The following is a 27,609-nucleotide window of genomic DNA, read 5'->3' on the forward strand; positions in this document are numbered from 1 at the left end:
AGCTATCGACCTCTCAAATGTTAAGGAAGCCCGGGGGGCTCATTTACAGCGGGTCACTCCATTGCGGTTCATTTACCAGCCGGGTGTAAACGGGCCACTCAACGCTATGTACTATGTATGTTACATACAAGTTGTATGGTTTATGTAAAAATGCAATATTTGGTTTTGTGTGGCATAAGACTCATTGTATTATAGCATGTCATACCTCGTATGTATGGATAGAAAGATGAATTGCACTGGCAGGTAGCATTCCTGAGACAAATCTCATCAGTAGCACAGGAATAATTTCCACAAGACTGAGACGCGGCCACTGGAGAGACAGAAAAGAACATGAAAGTACATCCTGTGTTCCTGTGTGGAAGTCTAAACAGATCTCAGATCCATCTACTATGTAATACAAGGATCAAAATAAATACATCAGAGATAATGTCCGGGGGGGTTTCAAAGTGTTTCAAAAACAATTCAATTTGTGTCAAACTTCTGCAACTTGTATCCAAATGTTACAATATACAAACTTGTTTTCAAAGTGTTACAATTCATAAACAAAGTGCACAAAGTGTTATATTCTTCCGTGTTCATGAATAAGGCGAGGTTCACATGGGTGCAGGAATGTGTGTGAATCACAGGCATTCCGGCACCTGCAGGCAAACCGCTCTGCTATTGAGTAGACGCACAGAGCTGCCATTAATTTACTCATTTTGTTATATCTGTTGATCCTGCCACAAATTCAGAGCTCCCCTTATGTACTCTGCAGTCTTATCTCAAACAGTGTTATCAGGTCCTGCCCGGTTTTCCCACGTGAACTACAAAACCCCTTCCTCCTATGTTACACAGATGACAAAAGTTGGAGGTGTTTTGTGGTCTTAAGGCAATAAGGCTTGCTCATAGATACAGAATCACCTGGTGAAAATGTGTGAAAAAAGTCTGAAAAAAAGAAAACGAAAAGAAGCTACCAAGAACCAATAAACTGCAATATATTATATTTTCATGCTTGGATTTTGACACTTCAATTTGAAAATGGATCTCCCTCACTTTTTCTCTGTCTATTTGCCCTTCCCTAATTGTGCGCTCCAATTTCTGGGGAACGATCGTTGTCTCTGTATTCCCGGATGTGATATTATAGGATAAAAGGAGACAAACGTCACTCACCCGCCATGACAGCGCACAGTACAGAGAGCAGTAGTGTTGTCTTCATGGTCACCAGGGACCCTAGAAAATACATCCTATATAAATAACTAATTTATGTTTGTATTTTAGCAAAAAAGAAATAAATAATAATAAAAAAGTCTTAGGCCGCGTACACACGCGGGGACTGTTCGCTCAACTTTGTCCGCTGAACAGTGTTTCGGCGGACAGTCCGCTCGTGTGTGGGGCTTCAGCGGACAGTTTCAGCGGACAGTCTGACGAACAAAGTTTTTTGGAAATTCCGAAAAACTGTCCGCTGAAACTTGGTTTGAGCGGACAGTCCGCCCGTGTGTAGGCTAGTTCGTCAAACTAAGTCTCGCGCATGCTCAGAAAGAATTTACACGCCGAAGGTTGCATTGCAGTGTATAGGACGTCGTTTTCTAGTCCCGTCGTACGTGCCGTTCACGTCATCGCGCACGGTTTCAGCGGACTGTTCGTTCGTCGTGTGTGGGCAAGTCCGTCCATGCTAATTTTGAGCGGACTGTCCGCTGAAACTGTTTGACGAACAAAGTTGAGCGAACAGTCCCCGCGTGTGTACGCGCCCTTACAGTTTCACATTATTTTATATATAGTTTTATACAGTCAAAATAAAAACAAACAAATAAAAAAACAAAAAAACAAACAAACATGTATATACATTACAATATTAATTTATATATATATATATAAAATTCTAGACTTATAGTGAAGCTTCGAGTTTAAAAAATAAAAATAACAAACAGGTCATACTTACCTCCACTGTGCAGTTCATTATGCACAGAGTGGCCCCGATCCGCGACTTCTCGCAGCTACTCCCCGCATCGCATAACCCCATAGGAGACGCACCCTCCCAGGGGCTGTTACCTTGCGGGCACGCTCCCGAGTCCATAGAGGCCAAATGTCGGACTCAGCCTCCCCCCCCCCCCCCCCCCGGCGCCCGCATCCTTGGATTTGATTGACAGCAGCAGGAGCCAATGCTATCAATCTATCCAATCCAGAGCCAAGAACCCCCAGGAAGAGCGCGTCTCCGCCATGGGAAGACACAGGGCTCAGGTAAGTAAAACCGGGGGGGAGAGGGGGCAGTCACTGCATCCTATGCATTAAGGTGAAAAAACAGCCCCTTTAACAGCCCTTTTAAAGAGGAAGTAAACTTCCTCTGCTGACATTTACCTATAGATAAGCCTATAATAAGGCTTACCTAAAGGTAGTGTAAATATCCACTAAACGTGCGCTATTTAGGAGAAATTTATACTACGTGCAGCCAGTGAAATCACTGGCGCATGCGCTCTTTGCAGCTATAACAGCTTCAACTCTTCTGGGAAGGCCGTCCACAAGGTTTAGGAGTAGACATGGATGAGCGAATTTGGGGTGGAGGAACTTAACTGGCCTGCACAGAGTCCTGACCTCAACCCAATACACCTTTGGGATGAATTAGAGCAGAGACTGTGAGCCAGGCCTTCTCATTCCACATCAGTGTCTGACCTCACAAATGCTCTTCTGGAAGAATGGTTAAACGTTCCCATAGACACATCTCCTAAACCTTGTGGACGGCCTTCCCAGGAGAGGTGAAGCTGTTATAGCTGCAAAGGAACTCAATATTAAACCCTCCGGACTAAGGCTGGGATGCCTTTAAAGTTCATGTGTGTGTAAAGTGTGAAGGCTGCCAATTCTTTTGGTAGTATAGTGTGTGTATATATACTGTGTGTGTGTGTTATATATATATATATATATATATATATATATATATATATTCCAGGTTTTATTACCAAAGCTTAATTAAACAAGCTGGGGGTTAGAAGCTCATTGGTTTGTATGCAGAAGTGAGTCTGATTTTGCAGCTTTAGTAAATCAAAGAGTAAAGCATGATCCCCTCCCTTTCCGAGACTGAGCCGCAGGGCAATATTTACAGCTTTAGCATATATATATATATATTTATAACTACAAATAACAATAAGATTCAAACTTGTAAAGCAATACCGTAAAATCCAAAATAAAACAAAGTAAATACAAAGAACCAAAAAACATCCATTTACGTTACAACATTATTTTTATTGATTGTAACATACCAGACTTAACAATATCTGAGAATAAAATTTACAAATTTGTTTAGCTGACCATACACACTAGAAGCTGATTGTACATTCCCCATTTAGATATGACGTAGAAGGTTCCGTCTGACTGAATACAAACCAAATGCATATTTAGGTCGTCCTTATGCTACATGGTTTTAGTAAATCTAAAGCTAACCACACACATGTTGACTGTTCAATTTTCATTTGATCTTACAACAATTTCCAATTAGATACACATTGTCAGGATAGTTAAATAAGTCTTTATACTGCAATTAAACATGTTACAAAGACAGCGACTCAGAGCGCAATGAAGCCAAAGAATGATCATGATAACCGGCCAACCAGCAATCACAAAATGAAGAGCCACCAATGACAGCCTCTATCATTCTCTCATGATATATCCTCCCTTTAAGGAGATTGTACAATCAGAATGTAAGGTGTATGACCAGGTTTAGAAAATTATAATTGTATCCTGATTTTCTGCTACGAGTTGTAAATGACTTAGAGTTAAAAGTTTTATACTCGCCGACAAATGTGGTGTGGAAATGTTCCGGGTCTGCAAGAGGCTTCCAACAACTCGATGTTCTTCCAACCAGTTAGTTGTCAGTTGAGTTTTGCCACCTTTAGGAAAGACAGTTGGAGTGAGGTGGTGGAGGGTCTGTGTACAATCACCGATCACTCAGCTACTTATATACTCATCTGTCCAGCTCAAATGCCATATACGTGTATTTTGAGAAGAATCTAAATGGTAGAGATCAGGTGACATTACAGTAAATGGGCCTCACCCAGGAATTGTCACAGACTAATGTATTTTTCTGGAGGACATTATTATTTATAGCTGGTATGAAACGTCACCTAGTTACATTACAAAATTAATCTTTCAGCTTTTTAAATCCTTGTTTAACAACTTCAATACCGGGCACTTATACCCCCCTTTCTGCCCAGACCAGTTTTCAGCTCTCAGAGCGCTCACATTTTGAATGACTGTTACTCAGTCATGCAACACTGTACCCAAACAACATTTTTATAATATTATTCACAAAAATAGAACTTTCTTTTGGTTGTATTTAATCAAAACTGGGTTTTTTTATTTTTTGCGATATAAGTAAAAAAAGAGCGAAAATGAAGAAAAAAAACACTTTTTTTTTTTAGTTACTGTTATAACATTTTGCACATAAGTAATTTGTGTTTATACATTTGGACCAAAATTTATACTGCTACATATCTTTGGTAAAAAAAATAACCAAAATCAGTGTATATTATTTGGTCTTTGTGAAAGTTATAGAGTTTACAAGCTATGGTGCAAATGATTTAAAATTGAGCACACCTGATGTACTGACGGCTAATCTCATTTCCTGAGGCCCTGAAATGTCAGGACAGTATAACCCCCCCCCCCCCCCCCCCATGACCTCTTTTTGGAAAGTAGCCAGTCCAAGGTATTTCGTAAGGGGCATGGCAAATTTTTGAAGTTGTACTTTTTTTTCCCCACAATTCTTGAGAAAATTAAGAAATTATTATTATTTTTTTATTTACATCAAATTGTCACGATAATAAGTTATTTCTCACACACAGCATAAGTATACTTTCAATTACACCCCAAAATACATTCTGCTACTCCTCCTGAGTACAGTGATACCACCTGTGTGATACTTTACACAGCCTGACCACATACAGAGGCCCAACAAGCAGGGAGCACCTTCAGGGGTTCTTGGTGCATAAATTACACATCTCATTTCCTGACCTATCACACATTTGAAGGCCCTGGAGGACCAGGACAGTGGAATTACCCACAACATTACCCAATTTTGGAAAGCAAACATCCCAAGGTATATTCTTTGAGGCATAATGTGTCTTTTGAACATGTAATTTTTTCCAAAAGTTTTTGGAAAACGTGGAAAGAAAATACAATTTTTTTTTAACAAAAGGTTGTCAATTTATACGATTTTACTAACACATAGCATTTACATAGCAAAAATTACACCCCAAAATACATTCTGCCACTCTTTCTGAGTATGGTGATACCACATGTGCGAGAATTTTACACAGGCTGGCCACATACAGAGGTCCAACATGGATGGAGCACCATCAGGCATTACACATTTTGTTTCTTGACAACCTATCACACTTTTGAAGACCCTGGAGCACCAGGACAATGAAAATACCCACAAAATGACCCCATTTTCAAAAGAAAACACCCCAATGTATATTCAATGAGGCATGGGCTGGTGACTGGTACATGGATACTCTGATGGGCTGGTGACAGGTACTCTAATTCTGATGACAGGAACTCTGGAGCTGGTGGCAGGTGCTTTGATGATCTGGTGACAGGTACTCTGATGGGCTGGTGACATGTACTCTGATGAGCTGGTGACAGGTATTCTGATGGCTGGTGACAGGTACTCTGATGAGCTGGTGACAGGTACTCTGATGGGCTGGTGACAGGTACTCTGATGGGCTGGTGACAGGTACTCTGATGAGCTGGTGACTGGTACTCTGATAGGCTGGTGACATGTACTATGATGAGCTGGTGACAGGTACTCTGATGAGCTGGTGACAGGTACTCTGATGGGCTGGTGCCAGGTACTCTGATGAGCTGGTGATAGGTACTCTAATGGGCTGGTGACAGGTACTCTGATGAGCTGGTGACAGGTACTCTGATGGGCTGGTGACAGGTACTCTGATGGGCTGGTGACAGGTACTCTGATGAGCTGGTGACAGGTACTCTGATGGGCTGGTGACAGCTACTCTGGGGCTGGTGACAGGTACTCTGGTGGGCTGGTGACAGGTACTCTGGGGTTGGTGATATGTACTCTGTGGCTGGTGACAGATACTCTGATGGGCTGGTGACAGGTACTCTGGGGCTGGTGACAGGTACTCTGAGGGCTGGTGACAGGTACTCTGATGGGCTGGTGACAGGTACTCTGGGGTTGGTGACAGGTACTCTGATTCTGATGACAGGAACTCTGGAGCTGGTGACAGGTGCTCTGATAGGCTGGTGACAGGTACTCTGGGGCTGGTGACAGGTACTCTGATGGGCTGGTGACAGGTACTCTGGGGTTGGTGATATGTACTCTGTGGCTGGTGACAGATACTCTGATGGGCTGGTGACAGGTACTCTGATGGGCTGGTGACAGGTACTCTGGGGCTGGTGACAGGTACTCTGAGGGCTGGTGACAGGTACTCTGATGGGCTGGTGACAGGTATTCTGGGGCTAGTGAAAAGTACTCTGATGCTGGTGACAGGTACTCTGGGGCTGGTGACAGGTACTCTGGGGCTGGTGGGCACCTCTGATGAGTGCTGAAGGAGATAATGAAGGGATTCGATCTATGGTCTCGTAGCAATAAATAGCTGCGCCATCGGATTGCTATAAAGGGAATGGAGGGGGGCAATACATTTGTGACCAAAATTCCTTCTTTCCAATATCCTAAAACGATAAGGCCACGAGAGGGAATCAAAATCCTTTTGTATGTCAAAGGATATAAGCATCCCATGTCTAACCCCTCCCCCATCCCACGAGGATTATAAAAGTGAAATAAAGTCTATTGCTCGATGCACTTGGCCTGCTGCTTGGTTGTGAAGTAGGAATCACACCTGGTCAGAGTGTACATAACAGTCAAGGAAAGTTAGCAAACAATTTGCAGAGAGTTTAGTGAAAAGCGTAAGATTGTTGTTGATTAGAGATATTGGCCTTTAGTTAGCTATGTTGCTCGGGTCTTTGTGAGGCTTTGGAATAAGCATTATATATGCTCTATTAGAATCAGGGTCTATTGGGACCCCATTTGGATGGCCTTAAAGTAATGTGTCAAGGGAGTAACTAATAAGGGGGCACATTTTTTGTAATATAGTGTGCTAAAGCCATCTGGGCCAGGTGCCTTACCCACTGGAGCCTGACAGAACTTCATCAACCGTGATATCCTTTTCCATAAGCTCCCTTTGTTCCTCTAGTAAGGAGATGAGCCGTAAAGTTATCAAAGCCCTCTGAGCTAGACACATTCATGTGCATATAGAGGTCCTGGAAGAAAGCCGAAAATTCCTGCAGGACCAGCTTAGGAATTTGTATAAAGGAGCAATCCACTCTCCTGATCTTGGAAATATGGGGGGCGGGGCATCTGGGAGCCAATTTAGTCACCAATAGTATACCCGGCTTATCCGCTTGAGAGGAAAATTTTACTCTCGACCACCGCAAATTCTTTTCAGCCCTGGTAGTGAGACAGATATTTAGTTCTAAATGAGTGGCTTCTATCTAGTTGTGTAGGTCTGTTTGGGGGTTCTCCTTAAGTAAGTCATGCAGAGCCCTCTCTTTTTGTTTAAGAGTTGTTTCGTAATGTTTCTTGTGTATTTCTAATGTGACTTATGTGCTGCCCATAGACACATCGAAGAAGTTTGGGCGGGATCATTCATAGAAAAATATTCCTTTAAACAATGCTCTATATCAAAGCAAGTGGCCTGGTTGATAAGGTGGGATTCGTTAAGGCACCAGGTATAAGAAAATGTAGAACAGCGGAGAGAGGAAATGAGAACCAAGATGGGGGAATGGTTGGACCAAGCAGTCTCTAAAATCTTTGCGGACATGCACAGCGGTGGCAGAGAACATGAAAAAATGGTCTATCCGTGAGTATGTGGAGTGGACGTGGGGAAAAAAGTAGTAGTCCTGCTTAAATTCCCTCCAAATATCTATGAAATCATAATTGTGTAGCAATTAGGCAAAATTAGTACCCATATTAGAGGGTTTCAGGACCCAGGATCCTGGGGAGCATGTCTTGTCAAGAGAGGAGTCCAATGCTATATTAGAGTCCCCTCCTGGGGGGCGTGGCTTGCATTGGATGGAATAGGCAGCACAGAGTGAGAGCTCCGCCGACATCCTTAGCATTTACCCTGAAATTAACAACCCTGTCACGCCTGCACTGCTCACCGCTTACACCGGCGGGTCCCTCTCCACCTCCGCAAGCCGGCGGTGCAATTTATTCCACGTTTCGGCAGTGAATATGTCCCACAGGAGCGGAAGGGAAAATCAGCATGCTACAGAGCATGGAGGCCAAAATGGTGCCCGGAATCAGCGCTCGGCCAAGGAGGCAGCTATTAGAATGGGAAAGGGAGGCATGCAGAAAAACACCTTCACAGCTCCTGGACACTTCTGATACAGTCTCCCCAGCAGAAGGACAAGTGTGGATGGAGGATGATACACAGGTTTCCTCATGGGATGCAGTAAGTACACCAGATCCTACACCTGTTCCTGACGTGGCTCCCAGGAACCTGACAGAACATGATAATCAAACCCCTGAACCGACCCTGTGAGACATTTTTACAGCAGTGACCTCCTGTGTATCTATCAATACACTGACTAATGAAATTAAGGGGGTAAAACTGGAGCTGAATATGGTTAGACAGGACATGTAGAAGCTACGTGATCACACAGCTGCACTGGAGGACAGAGTGAGAAATGTGGAGGGTGATGTCGCTCCCCTGCAGAGAAAAGTCTGCCATATGCAATCTATTATCATTGGCCATACAGCCCGCTTAGAGGACATGGAAAATAGGCAGAGGCGCAATCATATCCGTGAAATAGGCATACCAGAGCGGGCTGAGGGCAAGAACCCTGTGGAATTTATTGAGAACTGGCTGGTTAACACATTCGGTAAGGACTCTTTTTTCCCCCATGTTTGCGGTGGAGCACGCCCACAGAGTTCCGCCCAGACTGCCTAATCCTGGAGAACCTCCCAGACCATTCCTGTTTAAAATGCTGAACTTCAAAGATCGAGATGCCACCCTGTACCACTACCAAGCCAGGACCAGAGGTGCCCTTATGAAAATAGATAATGCTTGCATATCTTTCTACCTGGACTTCTCTGCTGATCTGCAACGTCGTAGAACCAAGTTTACTGAAGTAAAGAAGCGTCTACGCAGATATGAGGTCGCATGTGCCATGTTGTACCCTGCCAAACTTAGAATCGCTGCCAAGGGCGAAACGCAGTTCTTCGGAAACTCCCGCAAATGCGCCTTTGTGGCTGGATCGTATTGAACACACCCTCAAGAAAGCACAAGCACCTATGGCCTGAGGAGGACAAGTCCCTCCCACCTTTTTTGTTTTTCCATTTCTATTTTCCTTTCCCTCGCTTGCCCTTGGATGAAGTGGATACTATGCAGGAAGGTCATAGTTGATTTCCTTTTCCTTCAACCTTCCTGACAGGAGGAGAGGAAGACGAAAGTTAAGTACACTATTCTTTGCTGATGAGTTGGCCCCTTTGAATCGGAGTTGTACTGAGATGTTGGAGCCCCCCCTACAATCGTGTGGACAGGTTCCCCCCCCCTTTTTTATCTTGTCCCTCCTATACCGAGTCTCCTTACTGTTCACAGGATGCACAGACCTTTGATCTCCTACCCATATCCTTTTTTTGTTTTTTTGACCCATGTTTTGTGGAGGTGTTTTTTTTTTTTGTTCATGCTGACCTCTGCTGTTGGCAAAGAGAATAACTCACTACTTTTTTCTGATTTACCAGCCAGAGCTATGTTTGTGTAGCAGATACTGTCATTAGCTTACATGCAATTTGTCAGTTACACCAGTTTTTTTCTAAAAGTTGTCGGATGGGGACATGGAATGCCATTGAGCGAATATCTACATCCAACAAGGCTCCCTGTCAATGATTATTCATGTGCCTTACTATATCTAATGTTTGTACTATAATTTCATGGAATGTGAGGGGGCTGGGGGATGCAGTGAAATGAGGTGATATTTTTCTCCACGGTTAAGGCGTATAAGCCATTCGTGATATGCCTGCAGGAAACGCATCTGCAAAATAACTCCATATCTATGCTTAAAATTGGGGATACCCCACTCAGTTTCACTCCACCCACACTGCTTACTCGAGAGGTGTCAGTACACTAATTTCACGGGCGGCCAATTTTCATTTACTGCGCCCCTTGATAGACGATCAGGGAAGATATATTTTTCTATTCTGTAAAATAATGGGTCTGACATTTATAATTGCTAATATCTATGTCCCTTCACCCTTCTCCTTTGAGCAATTAGCTCAATTTACGGCTACATACCCAACCGTCCCTGAGTGGGTGTTGGGAGATTACAATAATGTATTAGATAAAAAGCTGGATAAATTCTCGTCTAGGCATGGAGCTGCCCCCCAACCAGGAGGCCCCACCCCCTTTGCAAGATTCCTATTGGAGATTGGTTTGAGAGATGTGTGGAGGGACCGGAATCCTACTGTGCAGTGTTATTCCTGTTACTAATGAAAGAATGAATGAATGAAATACTTGTATAGCGCACAATGCGAACTGAATCGCCTCTAGGCGCTGTGGCGAGCTTACTAAGATACTAAGCATCATACAGATGCCTATCCTGCATAGATCTATGTCTAACTAATGACTTGGCTAGGGCACTGACTGAATCTGTGAAATATGCGCTAGAGAATATTTCCTGTAAGTGTTAATATAACAATATCACCATCCCTGCAGCGTAAATTATGGAAGGTATGCCCCTTCTGGTTCACAACGTTCCCGAACACCGACCCAATATCCAGGGCTCTGATAGAGTTTGTGTGTCTTAACCAGGACACACCCGAACCGGCGGTGGTCTGGGATACCCTAAAAGCTCACCTCAGGGGCCTAATTATTCAACAAATTAATGCAATTAAGACTAAAACTAAAGAGTGGGAGAATTTGGTAATGGATGAGGCTGCCGGGGCGGAGGAAAGATACATTGAAACCCCTTCTTTGGAGTCAGAGCGTAAATGGCAGGAAGCACAGACATTATATCAACAAGTTTCCACCATTGCTGCGGAAAACAAGAGGTTTTTTTCTACAGCAAAAATATTTTAATGAGGGGGAAAACACAGGTCATTTACTAGCCATGCTGGTTAAAACCCAGCAGGGCACGTCCCATATAGAGGCCACCCAAAATATAGACGGAGCAACAGTTACGGATCAGACCCTTATATCTGATGTGTTTTCGCAATTCTTCAAAGACCTGTACGCGTCTAAGGTGCCTCCCACGCAAGAGGACCATGCCCATTTTCTGTACCAGTGCTCTCTCCCCCAGGTGTCACAGCAGGGTCGGGCAGCCCTTAATGCACCGTTGACGCTAGAGGAACTGTCACTGGCGGTAGGGCAGATGGCAAATAAAGCCCCGGGTGCTGAAGGGCCAACCCACAGAAACATATGGGAAATATGGGGACACTTTTCTACCTAACCTATTAAAAAACAGCACCCTTCAAGCAGGTAGCTTACCCGACTCTATGAACAGGGCCATTATTATAGTGATACCGAAGCCTTGCAAGGACCCACTACAACCAGACTCCTATAGGCCTATATCCCTGATTAATGCAGATGTTAAACTATTGGCACGTGTATTGGCCACTAGACTCTCGGGAGTGGTAGCAGGACTGGTCCACTTTGACCAGTCTGGCTTCATTCCGGCTAGATCTACGCCACTAAATATCCGAAGACTGTTCCTTAACAAACAAATTCCTGTAGATAACCCGGGCAACAGAGTGGTCTTCCCTCTCGATGCTGCCAAAGCTTTAGTGGGAGTATCTGTGGGAGGTGTTGCTACGCTTTGGTCTGGGTGATGACTTTATCTCCTGGGTGCAGTTGTTGTATGCTCCAACTGTGGCTAGGATAAGGATAAATGATTCCCTCTCAGAACCTTTCCCTCTGTTTTGTGGCACTCGGCAAGGGTGCCCGTTATCCCCCCTGTTATTTGCCCTTGCACTGGAGCCGCTAGCGACTAAGGTTCAGACCTCCCCTGACATTACGGGCTTCCGCAGAGGTTGGGAGGAGGAGAGGAATTTCTTATATGCAGAAGACACCCTGCTGTATTTGGGAGATAGCGACGGTTCCTTGAGAGCAGTAATGCACTTAATTGATCAGTTTGGACAATTATCGGGCTTTGCCATAAACTGGCATAAGTCGGCTCTGTTGCTGCTGGATGCGTTACCAGCACTTTTGCCAGAGGATGTATCACACATACAAGTGGTATTGTCCTTTAAATATTTGGGAATAGTGACTGGGGACACACAAGACTACATAGCCCTAAATCTAAAATCTATAATACAAAAATTTCAGCAAAAGCAGGCCAGTTGGAGTAGATTGCTGTTGTCAGTGACTGGCCGCGTTAATCTCATAAAAATGATCTGGGCACCACAGCTGTTGTATATTTTACACAATGCCCCCATATGGATGCCACAATACTGGTTTCGGAGCATAGATTCACAATTTAGAGCTCTCATTTGGAGAAGGGGAGCAGCGATAATTAAACTGGCCACGCTACAACTACATAAAGATGGGGGGGGGGGGGGTTGTCGGTCCCGCATTCTCAAATGTATTACCTGGTGGCACAGATGCAAAATTTTACAGGTTGGGATCTTGGGACGCAAACGGACCCCTCCAGAGGTCTTCTTATGGGCCCTGATGCGGACTACTCTGCCCTGTATCATATGGAGATGGGCTTCCCTAGTGTACCCTCAACCTGTCCTACAGTTCGGTCACTGATGAAAATATGGAAAAGGGTCAAAGCCTTAGATACCTTGCCCAAATACTCAACGGACATGTTTTAAAACCATTTTATCAATTGATGTGCGAGTTCCCTGCCCTTAGAGGCCACCGCTTCCAATATACACAACTACAACACACCATTAGATATCAAAGTAGACACTCTAATATGCAGCTAGAAGACTCCACGTTTATTGAATCTATCTACTCTGACCCAGAGAAGAAGGGAATCATTTCCAGAATATATGTTCATTTACTATCACATATACAGGCTCCAGACTTACTACCATGTAGAGAGGGGTGGGAGAAAGTGGCCCCATTGACGGTGAACAGTGGAACCAGATTCTGAGAATGGGCCCCGTGATTTCATTGTCGGCATCGCAGAGACGATCCCACTTATTCATTCTGCACAGGGTATATCGTACTCTGGTACAACTACACAAATGGGGCAGATGGTATTCCACTATATGTCCCAAATGTCAGGCCCATTCTGGTGACCTCATTCACATGCTCTGGCGGTGTCCCAAACTGGTGAGATACTGAAGTCGTGTTGTCACCAGAATAAACAATGTCTTTCAGGTTCAGCTTGAATTGGAACCACTGGTGTGTTTACTAGGTAGCCTGGATGAAGACCTGTACCTCCCCTCGGTATAAATTGCCCTCACAAGACTCTTATATTTAGCCAGGAAGTTGATTGCCCATTTGTGGCTATCGCCTCGCATTCCCAAGGGAGACGCAATGGATCCAAATGGTTAATGCTACTCTCATCCGGGAAAAAAACCCTTATCAACCCAGAACGTCACCAAAGAAATTCTCTAATATACGGCAGAACTGGTTAGACTCCTAAGAAGTGGCTCCACCACAACTGGTTCGGGATAGGTTGCTGCTGGGTTAATTGGTCACATAAAGTGGTTGGTGTGACGTTGTGCGATGAAACAGACAGTGTAAAATGGGTGATTTTTATTACATGATTGACGGATCTGCATACTAGGTGCTATGTTATTGGCTGGTGTTATAATTCAATTCTTATTACCAATTTTTATTTTATCTTAATTTTGTGGTTCTTGTTGAGTGAACACTAGACTATGGTACTGCTCTATCTACATAGTGTATGATTCCAATATTGTCTTGCAAAAAAATGGTATGAAAATTAAGACTCCTGGTACTATCTTTATATACACATTAATGTCATACATGTGTAATATATATCATGTAATGCCTGGTGTTCTTTCAATAAAATTTTGTTTTTGTTGATAAAAAAAAGAGCCCCCTCCCAATAAAAGCATGCCCTGAAAATGGAGGGACAGAGTCTGGAAAAGTGTCTGAAAGAAACCCAATTGATCCATCTGAGTCTATGTCCACCAAAAATAAGTGAGGTGGTAGAAATGGAACCAGGGTGAGGCACAGGGCACAATCAATAAGCAACTATAGGTAAAATATTCAGTAGTATATCTGAATGTTCCCTGAGGTGGCAGTGTCTCCTGTTGCACTTGGGGACAAAGTCAACACACAGAGAAACAATTAGGTAGTAACATTTTAAGAAGGTTGCATATCAATTAGCATAGATAAATTGCTCAGAGGACCCAGCAATGGGAAAAAAAGAGGGGGGGGGGGGGGTGAAATTCGTCACACTGAAGAAGGCCAAGACAAAAATTCAGTAGAGGAATTAATTTAGGCCTAGGTTGGCGTCGAACAGCTTGTTGAGATTCTTGTGGGTTTCCAAAGAGGTGAAACAGGACGATTCAGCTCTGGCATTGCCCTGCCAGAGGATTATGATGCATGTGAGCGTGGTAAAGCTGGAGGTGAAGGGGAGACGAGTCCTAGGTGTTTGAGCAGACTTTCACCATCAGAGGAGGTGGAAAAAGGGTAAGACTTTCCTTGATAGGAGAACAATCGGCGAAATGGAAATGATCAGCGATGTTTACCCTTCTTACTGTGAAGTGCTAACGACAAAAGTTTAAAGGAGCGGCGTTTCTGCCCCGTTGCCTGTGAAATATTTGAATGTCGTGACCTATTAGATGGATGAAAGTTCTTGGGCCTTTTGCATAACTCGCAAATAGTAATAGCTTCCCAATGATGTCCCTTTGGGGGCCATCTGGTTGCTTAGTGGTCAGGGCTCTACGAGCTCTATCTAGCTCTAGATGGTGTTTAGGAAAATCAGGCATAAGGGAGGTTATAAGATCTGTAGTGGCCTTTTGAGTATCAGTCACAGACTCAGGGAGCCCCCTTATGTGGAACATATAGAGGTGTGATCTATTCTCTAAGTAATTGATTTTCGCTAATGCTTCTTCGAGTTGCATCTGGACATTACATATACGGTCTGTATTCTGATTTGTTTCTCTCACTGTAGCATCCAGTTTGGACTCAATAGTATTATTGTGGACTTCCAGATCCATGAATTGCCTCAGGCCTGCCGTGATCTTTTTTCTGGCCTTTTCTAGCCCTTGTAAGGTAGAAAAGCGGGTGAAGAGAATGGGGTCACCAGAGTATGTGACTGGGAGGGCCGGAGGCTACATCAGAGGAGACACGGGTGATGCCTGTAAGCTGTCTTGACTAAATAGCACCTCAACAAAGCCCTGTCCATGGGTGAGCCTGGGAAGAAGGGAGCGTCTCTTCCAGGGAATCCTTTTCAAAGGGAGTCTGGGGGGCTTTGGGGGCAGCGCTGCACTCACACATCTCTGCCAGGAGCCCAGGAGATTGCCCGGATGACACCTGTTCATCCATAGAGCATGCAATATGCTAGGCCGCGGCTGCCATATTGCCGGGGCCCGTCAGCTGTGTATGCTCGGTTTATGTCAGCGGTGCCGCACCAGTCAGCTTCCCTTTTGGCATAGGAAGATAGGTCAACTGTGTGGGGAGGTCAATGGTGCAGTTGGCGGGTGGCTGAGTCCCCTGTATTGGCAGGATGCCACTGGATAAGGCCAGATCATGGCGGGGCTGGTGTAGAACACGTCCACTGTACGTAGCGCCAAAAAATCCAGCAAGGAATGTTGGGGGTGGGAAGTTGGCCAGGGAGTTCCTGCACCCATTTGCTGAGAAAAAAAATCCCTGGTTCACAGTATGTGCACACAGGCAGAGCACATAAGAAATGTACCCCAGAAATGCAATTCCAAAAGACTCAAGCATTGTTTGTTAAAGTAGATCATACAAGCTTTTATATCCCACTTGGACAACCTATACCCAATTGGCTAACTTTCATGAAAATAACAGGTGGTCCTTGTTTGGGCACTTTATGTTATGGAGTGGCAATGTTTTTCCCTGTCTACCAAACTGTTGCCTGTATATCTCCTTGCCACATGCTCGCCCAATGGAAACTGTACTGTAAGATTCTGTGCTGAAGCACATTGCTCAGGCATATTCCAATGTTGTACCATTAAAGGCCTGTAAAAAAAAATTGCAGTCAGCAGCAATTGAAAAAACACATGTAGTCTGTTATCACTGTAGTGCATGTTGACAGGGACAGGCTGAAATGAGGTTGCTGGTAATCGACAGTATTAAGATATACAGTAGCAAAGGCTAATAAAGTTTAAATGTATTCCCCCCCCCACCCTCAAATTCTCCAAGATACACAGCATTTTGTTACCAACAGAACATTTAATGTTTACATCTACGTAAATAGATCAGTGGCTACAAGGCCTGCACTAATCTGTCCAAATTCACATTATCAGCACCGCTTACTATGCTTTTTCTATTACAGTAAATCACATTATCAATATGGCTGCATGGGAACCAACCTTTTATACTGAAGTGGTTGGCTTATTCAAAAGCACCCCTATTGGCCCTTCTAAACCACCTGAACTAAAGGCCAGAAAGTGCATTATGCTTAGTTATTCAATATGAGAGAAAAATTCTGCATTAGCTGGGCAGGTCCGTGAACCATGAGTGGACACATTGGACCCATGATATACCCAAACCTGAACCTCATTCCTAGCCAGGAGTATATACCACACAGAGTGCAGGGGTCAGGAGTATGTAATGCACAGAGTATAGAGGCCAGGACTAAATAGCACAAGGAATGTAGGGGTCAGGGCTATATAACTAACATACAGGCAAAAAAAGACAAAAATTACCCCCACCCCCTCCCCACGAAGTACAAATCTTTCCATACCATATCCAAAGATCCCCCCACCCTCTCTAACCCACAACCAATAGAGATCTCTACCCCACATCAAATCAGAGTGAAGGGGTGAGGGGACATTCTCCCATTGGCTTTGTCATGTTACCATAACAGAGGAGGAGCTTAGAGGAGACTCCCTAGACTTTGAACTGTGAGTGACAATACTTGAAAATTAAAAGTAAAAGAAAAAATTTCTGGCCACCACGGCATCAGGAAGGACACCCCACTCTAGATTCAGGGCACCTGCCCCCCTGGGTGCTCAGCACTACAAAAACCTATGGCAGAGGTTCAATAAGAACTGTCGAAGATGGGGTTTTCACAAATTTGGAGAGATCTATATTTCTCTCAGATGGACACACATAGCAAAAAATACCAATCAGCTCTATTAATGCTTCCCAACTCTATCTAAAACAAGAATAAAAGGTTTAGACTGGTGTTCCACTTAAAGCATAGGTACAGTATAGGCACATGTGTAGCCACAAAGGGACAGGAATCGTCTTATTCTAAAGCCGCGTACACACGGGCGGACTGTCTGTCCAACAGTCCGCCGGGATGCCAATCATTACCCACAATGGATGCCAATCAGTGCCCACAAAGGGCATCACTGATTGGCAGGCATTATTGTTTGGCACTGATTGGTATCCATCCATACCATCAATTAGTGTACATCAGTGCCACCTATCAGTGCCCATCCATGCCACCTATCAGTGCCCATCTGTGCCACCTATCAGTGCCCATCCATGCCGCCTTTCAGTGCCCATCAGTGCCATCTATGTGTACCCATCAGTGCTGCATATCAGTGCCACTTATCAGTTCCCACCAGTGCTGCCTATCAGTGCCCCGTCAGTGCCGCATATTAGTGCCTATTATCATTGCCCATCAGTGCCACCTCATCATTGCCACCTCATTGATGCCCATGCGTGCCACCTTATCAGTGCCCGTCAGTGTAGCCCCATCAGTATCCATCAGTGAAGGAGAAAACTTACTTATTTACAAAGTTTTGTAACTGAAACAAAGAAACATTTTTTTTTCAAAATTTTTGGTCTTTTTTTTATTTGTTTAGCAGAAAATAAAAATCCCAGAGGTGGTGAAATACCACCAAATGAAAGCTCTATTTGTGGGAACAAAATGCTAAAAATCTAATTTGGGTACAGTGTAGCATGACCGCGTAATTGTCATTCAAAGTGCGACAGAGCTGAAAGCTGAAAATTGGTCTGGGCAGGAAGGTGTATAAGTGCCCGGTATTGAAGTTGTCAAGGAATCGGCCGCCGACTTCCCAAGCAACCAGCTATACACAGTGTGTTAAAACGAAAAGAAAAATGCAAAACGCATCAAAAGATGCATTAGAAATGCAACACTTGCATTTTTTTGGTGCAGTTCCATTGAAGTCTAAGGCCGCGTACACACGGGCGGACTGTCTGACGGACTTGGTCCGCTGAAACGTGTTTCAGCGGACAGTCCGCTCGTGTGTGGGCTTCAGCGGACTTTTTCAGCGGACAGTCTGGCGGACTAAGTATTTCGGAATTTCCCTGATATTGTCCGTCCAACTTTGGTTTCAGCGGACAGTCCGCTCGTGAGTAGGCTAGTTGGACGGACTAAGTATGGCGCATGCTCAGAAAGGATTTACACGGCGGAAGGTTGCATTGCTGTGTATTGGACGTCCTATTTCTAGTCCCGTCGTACGTGCTGTACACGTCATCGCGCTTTCAACGGACTGTCTGTTCATCGTGTGTGGTCAGGTCCGTTCATTCAAAAGTAGGACGGACTGTCCGTCGGATTGTCTGACGGACTTAGTTGGCCAGACAGTCCGCCCGTGTGTACGCGGCTTAAGAATCACCAGGTCAAAATAAAGGGAACAAACGAAACAAATTAAAATTGAAACCACTACATCTAAGGGCCAGTGAGCTTCAATATATTAGATTTCGGTTTTTGAGTTTAGCTGTGCCTAAGGAGGCACCTTTCCCTAACCATAGCACCTGAAATGACTGAATATAAATGCAAAGAAACACTGTGAATTATATTAGTTTACAGTTTATTATAAGTAAAAGAACAATAAAAAGTACAGGGTGCGCTCTCCGGTGATACAAAATATCCATTATATTGTCTACTCCATTAACCATTCTTATCATACAATAAATACAACACAATAAATAGATCAGGTATCAGGCAGGCACATCTAAGCCAAAAAAAAGCAGAATATCAGCACTGTACAAAATGAGAGATAATCAGGAGGCATAGCGGCACGGTTATCTTAGATAGGGTTATATATGATGCAGCCAACACCATCCACAGAAAAAAGAACTAGATACAAGATTCCTTCATAACTTCTCTCTGCTGAGAGCATTGGGGGTGACGATGTGACAAAGTCTGATGGTGCCGGGATGGTCGGTTCTCGGAGGGTTTACATCAGCTTCATCAAGATCCAGGAGAAGATCAGAGCAGGCAAAGTCCAAGGCATGGAGAAACCTGGAACAACACACAAGAGATATTAGGAATGGATCGGATAGGGATTTATCTTCCTATGGAAGATCTTCTGTTCAGTCCGGTGCTGTCATTGTGGTTACAGTCTGATGAAAGCCAACTTTTATACCAGATTGTGACATTGTGAGAATTTTGTTTACAAACTTTCATTGAGGGTTAATTGTGGTACAATAAGAGGTCTCAATTACAGTAAAAATTACAGATTATTCAGTTATATAGTTATTGAAAAATATATTGTTACAATCTATCAAGGGTTTTTTTTTTTTGCAAATAAATGTCTGTACAGTAGTGTAAAGAATATATATATGATGACATTTTTTTTTTAGATTTGAACAAACATCTCTATTTAACAATTTGCATTTCTGTACAATACATCTCCATGTGAGAACCAAGAGTCCCATTTTTTATTATAAAATTTTATAGAGTTGTATAATAAGTGAAAGATTTTTTTCCATGTAGTTAATGGAACTAATTCTTGTTCTTAATTGATTTATCGGAACTGAAGGAGATTTCCGGTGATAGGCTATGAGCCAATGAATTGCTACACATATGGTGTGAACCAGTCTCATATGAGGTATAGACAGTCCTTTGATTTTAGTGGATATTATGCCACGTACACACGACCGGGCTCTTAGCCCCTGTACACACGGTCGGAGATTTTCACAACCAAATCCGTTGGATTTTGTCCGTCGGATCTTGTCCGAAACTGTTGCATACACACGGTCGGACAAAGTTGTAGAAAAATCCGATCATTCAGAACGTGATGACGTTATTTCGTTACGATGGGACTACGTTCAGGCTAGTAGCCAATAGCTTTGATGTAGGAATTTGATCTGGGCATTAGTGGCACTTTGTCCGATCGGAATTCTCTACACATGATCGGAGTATGTCCTATCGGACCAGTTGGTCGGAAAATATTTCCAACATGATATTCCGACAGAAACAGTCCGATGCATACCACACACAGTCGGATTATCCGACAACACGGTCCGATAGGACACATTCCGACCGTGTGTACAAGGGCTTAGACGGACTAGGTCCGACGGAATGAATCCGTTGGATATTACGATCGTGCATGGACTCCAGCTGACTTTTTTTTCCCCCCAAAAGTCTGACGGACTTAGAAATAAAACATGTTTCAAATCTTTCCGACGGACTTGAGTCCGGTCGAAAAAATCCATTCGGTGGTATGCTATTCCGACAGATGAAGACTGACGCTAGGGCAGCTATTGGCTACTGGCTATGAACTTCCTTCTTCTAGTCCGGTCGTACGTCATCACGTTCGAATCCGTCGGACTTTGGTGTGCTTGTGCGTGGACAAGTCTGTTAGTTCGGAAAGTCCGTCAGAACTCCATGAAAGTACATCGAGAAGACTGTCGGATCTAGTCCGTCAAAGTCTGGTCTTGTGTACACAGCATTAGACAGTTATGAAGTGTGAGATTTAGTTGAGAATCTGATATCGATGTTGCAAAATTACTTAATTGATTCCATATTTGTGAGACTTTATCACATTCCCAAAATATGTTGGAGAATGAAAAAAGTAAAATACAACCTTTAAAGCACGGTTGGGGTACCGTAGGAAATTTTTTGTGTAGTTTAGTAGGTGTATAGTACCAGCTAGTAAATAGTTTGGTGGCCGTCTCCCTAGTTGTAATGGATCTGGTGCATTTACAAAGATTTTCAATACAGGAATCCCATTCTTCTGTGGAGAGGGATATATTACATTAGGGCTCCCATTTCTGCATGTGTGGTAATTTCTCTTGAGAGTTTATCTTTACCATGTGGTGATATATATTTGAGATTAGATCTTGTCCTCTAGGGGATTTTTTCTTAAAATGAAGGAGGGTCTGCATTTGAGGTTTGGAAGTGTGAGTTAAAAAACTGCCTAATCTGTAGAAATTTACAGTGTTCATTCTTGGGGATTTGATACTTCCTTTGTAAAGAGGGGAAAGAAGTTACATAGTTACATACATAGGAGGTGAGGTTGAAAAAAAGGCACAAGTCCGTCAAGTCCAACCTATGTGTGTGATTATATGTCAGTATTACATTGTATATCCCTGTATGTTGCAGTCGTTCAGGTGCTTATCTAATAGTTTCTTGAAACTATCGATGCCCCCCCGCTGAGACCACCGCCTGTGGAAGGGAATTCCACACCCATGCCGCTATTACAGTAAAGAACCCTCTATGTGGTTAAACCTCTTTTCTTCTAATTTTAATGAATGACCACATGTCTTGTTAAACTCTCTTCCGCAAAAAAGTTTTCTCCCTATTGTGGGGTCACCAGTTCGGTATTTATATATTGTGGGGTCACCAGTCCGGTATTTATATATTGGGGGGTCACCAGTCCGGTATTTATATATTGGGGGGTCACCAGTCCGGTATTTATATATTGGGGGGTCACCAGTCCGGTATTTATATATTGGGGGGTCACCAGTCCGGTATTTATATATTGTGGGGTCTCCAGTCCGGTATTTATATATTGGGGGGTCACCAGTCCGGTATTTATATAATGAAATCATATCCCCTTTCAGGCGTCTCTTCTCCAGAGAGAATAAGTTCAGAGCTCACAAACTTTCCTCATAACTAATATCCTCCAGACCCTTTATTAGCTTTGTTGCCCTTCTTTGTAGTCGCTCCATTTCCAGTACATCCTTCCTGAGGACTGGTGCCCAGAACTGGACAGTATACTCCAGGTACGGCCGGACCAGAGTCTTGTAGAGGGGAGAATTATCGTTTTATCTCTGGAGTTGATCCCTTTTTAATGCCAATATTCTGTTTGCTTTGTTAGCAGCAGCTTGGCATTGCTGAGCCCATCATCTACTAGGACCCCCAGGTCATTCTCCATCCTAGATCCCCCCCAGAGGTTCCCCTCCCCCCAGTCTATAGATTGCATTCAGATTTTTGCCACCCAAATGCATTATTTTACATTTTTCTACATTGAACCTCATTTGCCATGTAGTTGCCCCTCCCCCCATTCATTTGTTCAGATCTTTTTGCAAAGTTTCCACATCCTGCGGAGAAGTTATTGCCCTGCTTAGCTTAGTATCGTCCGCAAATACAGAGATTGAACTGTTTCCCCCATCCCCCTCCTCCAGGTCATTTATGAACAAATTAAATAGGATTGGCCCCAGCACAGAACCCTGGGGGATCCCACTACCCACCCCGACCATTCCGAGTACTCCCCATTTATCACCACCCTCTGAACTCGCCCTTGTAGCCAGTTTTCAAACTGTTTCAAGTTGAAGTTAGAATTTTCTATAAACTTACAAAGATCGGTTAAATTATTATTAATCTACCATGAGAAATCTGTGGATATATGCTCCTCTAACTGAAATGTAGGATCACCTGTAAAGGAGGATTGGGGGGGGGGGGGGGGGGGGTTGAGAACAAGTTCAATTTTTGGTTGTAAAGTTTCCACATTTGGTATGATTGTTGTACCATCTGGTTTCCTGTTTCTAGGGTATGCAGTGGAATATTTTTACTCCACAGAAGACCTGTTAATGATAAGGGGACGATTGAATCACTCTCAAACCTGACCCATCGAATTTGGAGAAATGAGGGACATTGTGAGAATTGAAAGTGTCGGTCCAACCCAATTTTTTTTAGCATAGCATGGCCATCGGATAGTGTCCGCCCCGTACTGCGCAGGCACAGCGCTTGTGCAGTATGGAGGAGAAGGAGACTCTGAAAGTCTCCAAAGAAGGACGGCGCCTGCGCACTGAGTCCAGGTGCAAACCCCACCATCCAAGCGGACATACGGTAGCACATAGTAACAGGGCCCCTCGTGGGCACACTTCGCTCGCCACGCTTCGGGCACGGCCTCACTTCACTCGACTATTCTTTCTTCTAACTCTATGTCCACTTGGATGGTAGGGCTTGAACCTGGACTCACAGCGCAGGCGCCAATCATCTTTGGAGACCCTTGGCATCTCCTTGTCCTCCGTACCGCGCAAGTGCACTACAGGGCAGACACTATCTGACGGGGGACAGTATTCGACACATCAGCGGCATTAGAGAGAATTACCTTCATTTAATATCAAGGTGACAATGGTTTTACCAGACAGAAATGAAAGGAAAATCTGCTACAAGGACACAGACAGCAATAAAAAATCTTATAGGTGCTTTTGCCTTTCTGTTCCCTACTTAAAAAAAAAGTATTTTTCATTCTCTCTGTGCAGCTGTTGGAGATTTGCTCTCACTTCCTGTTTGGTGAAACCGCTTTCACTGGGACAGTAAGCAAAGGGAAATTTCTCTAACATATCCCAAGATGTCAATAAAAGCCCAAAAGGGATTCTTATTCTTCCTGACTATTTCTCTAAAAAATAAATGGTGGGATATACACTTAAACACCACCAAAAAAACATTCAATACAGAACATACATCTATGATATTGGTCTTGCAGAGAATTTTGCACTTTCCAAAGACAGCACAACAGAAGCTGTTTGCCTTCAGACTGTCTCTCTCTAATTAAAAGTCTCTTTATAATTTTATAATAAAACTAATATCAGTAAATATTTAGATGAATACTAAATGTTTGCCTACAAATGCTGTATATGGATGGATAATACAGTGCCTTGCGAAAGTATTCGGCCCCCTTGAACTTTTCAACCTTTTGCCACATTTCAGGCTTCAAACATAAAGATATAAAATTTTAATTTTTTGTGAAGAATCACCAACAAGTGGGACACAATTGTGAAGTGGAACGAAATCTATTGGATAATTTAAACTTTTTTAGCAAATAAAAAACTGAAAAGTGGTGCGTGCAAAATTATTCAGGCCCCTTTACTTTCAGTGCAGCAAACTCACTCCAGAAGTTCAGCGAGGATCTCTGAATGATCCAATGTTGTCCTAAATGACTGATGGTGATAAATAGAATCCACCTGTGTGTAATCAAGTCTCTGTATAAATGCACCTGCTCTGTGATAGTCTCAGGGTTCTGTTGAAAGCGCAGAGAGCATCATGAAGACCAAGGAACACACCAGGCAGGTCCGTAATACTGTTGTGGAGAAGTTTAAAGCCGGATTTGGATACAAAAAGATTTCCCAAGCTTTAAACATCCCAAGGAGCACTGTGCAAGCCATCATTTTGAAATGGAAGGAGTATCAGACCACTGCAAATCTACCAAGACCTGGCCGTCCCTCTAAACTTTCAGCTCAGACAAGGAGAAGACTGATCAGAGATGCAGCCAAGAGGCCCATGATCACTCTGGATGAACTGCAGAGAACTACAGCTGAGGTGGGAGAGTCTGTCCATAGGACAACAATCAGTCGTACACTGCACAAATCGGTCCTTTATGGAAGAGTGGCAAGAAGAAAGCCATTTCTCAAAGATATCCATAAAAAGTCTCATCTAAAGTTTGCCACAAGCCACCTGGGAGACACACCAAACATGTGGAAGAAGGTACTCTGGTCAGATGAAACCAAAATCCAACTTTTTGCCCACAATGCAAAACTATATGTTTGGCGTAAAAGCAACACAGCTCATCACCCTCAACACACCATCCCCACTGTCACACATGGTGGTGGCAGCATCATGGTTTGGGCCTGCTTTTCTTCAGCAGGGACAGGGAAGATGGTTAAAATTGAGGGGAAGATGGATGCAGCCAAATACAGGACCATTCTGGATGAAAACCTGTTGGAGTCTGCAAAAGACCTGAAACTGGGACGGAGATTTATCTTCCAACAAGACAATCATCCCAAACATACAGCAAAATCTACAAAGGAATGGTTCACAAATAAACGTATCCAGGTGTTAGAATGGCCAAGTCAAAGTCCAGACCTGAATCCAATCGAGAATCTGTGGAAAGAGCTGAAAACTGCTGTTCACAAACGCTCTCCATCCAACCTCACTGAGCTCCAGCTGTTTTGCAAGGAAGAATGGGCAAGAATTTCAGTCTCTCGATGTGCAAAACTGATAGAGACACCCCAAGCGACTTGCAGCTGTAATCGCAGCAAAAGGCGGCTCTACAAAGTATTAACGCAAGGGGGCCCAATCATTTTGCACGCCCCACTTTTCATTTTTTTATTTGTTAAAAAAGTTTCAAAAATCCAATAGATTTCGTTCCACTTCACAATTGTGTCCCACTTGTTGGTGATTCTTCACAAAAAATAAACATTTTATATCTTTATGTTTGAAGCCTGAAATGTGGCAAAAGGTTGAAAAGTTCAAGGGGGCGAATACTTTCGCAAGGCACTGTAACCCCTGGTCATTGCCATTGTTAGAATTAGACAGATGAAATGGGGGCAAAATGGGAAATTTTATATATCTCTTTGAGGGAGTTTAATATCTGTGTGGCCAGTAATAGGAATCTGCAAAATCTCAAAGGGAGACAATGTTTTTCTTATTTTTTTTAATGGAAGCAGTGAACTGAACATGACCTGGTATAGGCGTCTTGCAGTCCCTGTACAGCAGGGCCAGAGTGTGAGAGGAAGAAACAGGGCACAGGCAGGGCACAAATCAGGTACTGCATGCAAATGTGTTAAAAAGGGAACATGCTGATATGAGGAAAGTTCAGAGTGAACAGGGAGATGACATATTCAGTGTGCTACTGTTCCTTCACTGCTCAATCAGCAGACTGCGGGTTCGGGAGAGGATGCCACTGTATTCCAAGATATAACAGAGAAAGCGGTGTCATCCTCCTGGCTGTGCTGTGTGGCAATTCTGTACAAATCTCAGGACTGGATGGACAGAAATACAAATCCTTTGGCAGGTAATACAGCTCCCCTATCTATTTTTTATGTAGAAATTTTGATGATTTCATGGAATTCAGCTTTAACCCATTTATACTGGTGGGTGCCGGTGCATTAAATAGATGTCCAAAGGCCAATAGGAGGGTCTCCTGATCATTCTGTGCTATAATTGGCTGCATAGCAGTGACATAATCTGGGGCCAATCCTACCAACTGCTGATTGTCAGCAATTGACTGTGAGCTTTCGGTGACGGCTCAGTCACAGTTCTGGGGGTGCCGGTAGGGCGCTCCGCAAACAAGACAGTGACGCATATATACAGGGGCTGGATGTTGAGGTCCATCAGCCCTGCCCCCCTATATATAAGGGTATTGTTGCTGTAAAGGGGTTCAACATGTTTAGCTACATCACTTTAAACCATTAAAATTCTCAATGTAAGAGATTACTTACCGCTGGCAGAGCTGGTGTCCAAATAGTCACTGGTATCAGCTGGAAATAAAGAGAAACATATCTGTTAATTGGAGACCTCAACCGGACTGATACTCATTCTTCTGGACATATCGTATGATATTCACATTCACTGTAGGCTGAAATGATTGTGTAGTGATCACCATAGCAGTCCCTAACAATGGACAATTTGCTGGATTATTTGTCTGGTAAATATACGAGACACACAGAGCAATAAAGACCATTATTAGAACGGTGAAGGGGTTAGAACAGGGGTAGGGAACCTCGGCTCTCCAGTTGTTTTGAAACTACAACTCCCATGTGACATTGCAAGACCCTAAGGGCCGGTTCACACTGCAGGCGATGCGAGGCGACACCGACTTGCCTCGCCGCGACCTGCCGCGACCTCAGCGGCAACTTGCAGATGACTTCTGTATAGAAGTCAATGCAAGTCGCCCCGAGGTCGCCCGAAAGTAGTACAGGAACCTTTTTTCTGAGTCGGAGCGACTCGAGTCGCTCCTCTCAGAACGGTTCCATTGTACAGAACGGGGGTGACTTGTCAGATCGAGGCGAGGCAAGTCGTGTCGCCTCGCATCGCCCGCAGTGTGAACCGGCTCTAACAATCACAGGCATGACTCCTAGAGGCAGAGGCACGATGGGATTTGTAGTTTCAAAACAGCTGGAGAGCCGAGGTTCCCTACCCCAGGGTTAGAACCTAAGCAGGTTTTTATTACTTTGTCCCCTCTGGGACGTTTCTCCTAACTTCCTGTTTAGGTGACGGGCGTCAATCAGAGCAGGAAGTGAGGGGGGAAATCTCCCCCATAGTGAACAGTAGTTAAAAATTGACAGAAGCTTTAAAGTGGTTGTAAACCCTTACAACCAACTTTGACCTACAGGTGAGCCTAGATTAAGGCTTACCTGTAGGTCCAAGAAATATCATTTGCCGAAAGACAGGCATTGTTGTCTCCAGCGCATGCGCCGTAGACAGCGTCGCGCAGGCGCACTGAGTGCTCCGCAGTTAGCGGCGATATGCCGCAAGTGGCGGCTCCCGTGCGCATGCGCAGGCGTGACGTCATCACGGCTCCGACGAATGACAGCGCCGGAGCAGCGAGACCCACCAAGAAGATGGATGCTCCGGACT

At 43.9% G+C, this 27,609-nt stretch overlaps 1 protein-coding gene across 6 annotated transcripts in view; it reads right to left on the bottom strand.

The window, feature by feature from the left end:
• LOC143934582 (uromodulin-like) overlaps window positions 1–27,609 on the bottom strand; it is a 171,303-nt gene that overhangs the window by 118,829 nt on the left and 24,865 nt on the right. For 2 of the 6 annotated variants that reach the window (XR_013263308.1, XM_077458326.1), the window contains exons 1-3: window positions 3,763–3,957; window positions 1,150–1,209; window positions 206–310 (exon numbers count right to left, since the gene is read on the bottom strand). The exons of 1 other annotated variant lie outside the window; for it this stretch is intronic. Coding sequence is in view for 2 of the 5 variants with exons in the window: in XM_077458326.1 (XP_077314452.1) it covers window positions 206–310; window positions 1,150–1,195 (151 nt within the window). In the remaining 3 variants the exon portion in view is untranslated. Of the gene's footprint in view, window positions 1–205; window positions 311–1,149; window positions 1,210–3,762; window positions 3,958–18,869; window positions 19,321–26,471; window positions 26,511–27,609 lie in introns of those variants that run through there. 3 more of the 6 variants (XR_013263309.1, XM_077458325.1, XM_077458323.1) reach the window with 3 other exon arrangements.

This window comes from Lithobates pipiens, unplaced genomic scaffold (genome assembly GCF_037356315.1).
Source record: "Lithobates pipiens isolate NorthernLeopardFrog02 unplaced genomic scaffold, aLitPip1_a1.2 Scaffold_27, whole genome shotgun sequence".
Taxonomy (NCBI): Eukaryota; Metazoa; Chordata; class Amphibia; order Anura; family Ranidae; genus Lithobates; species Lithobates pipiens.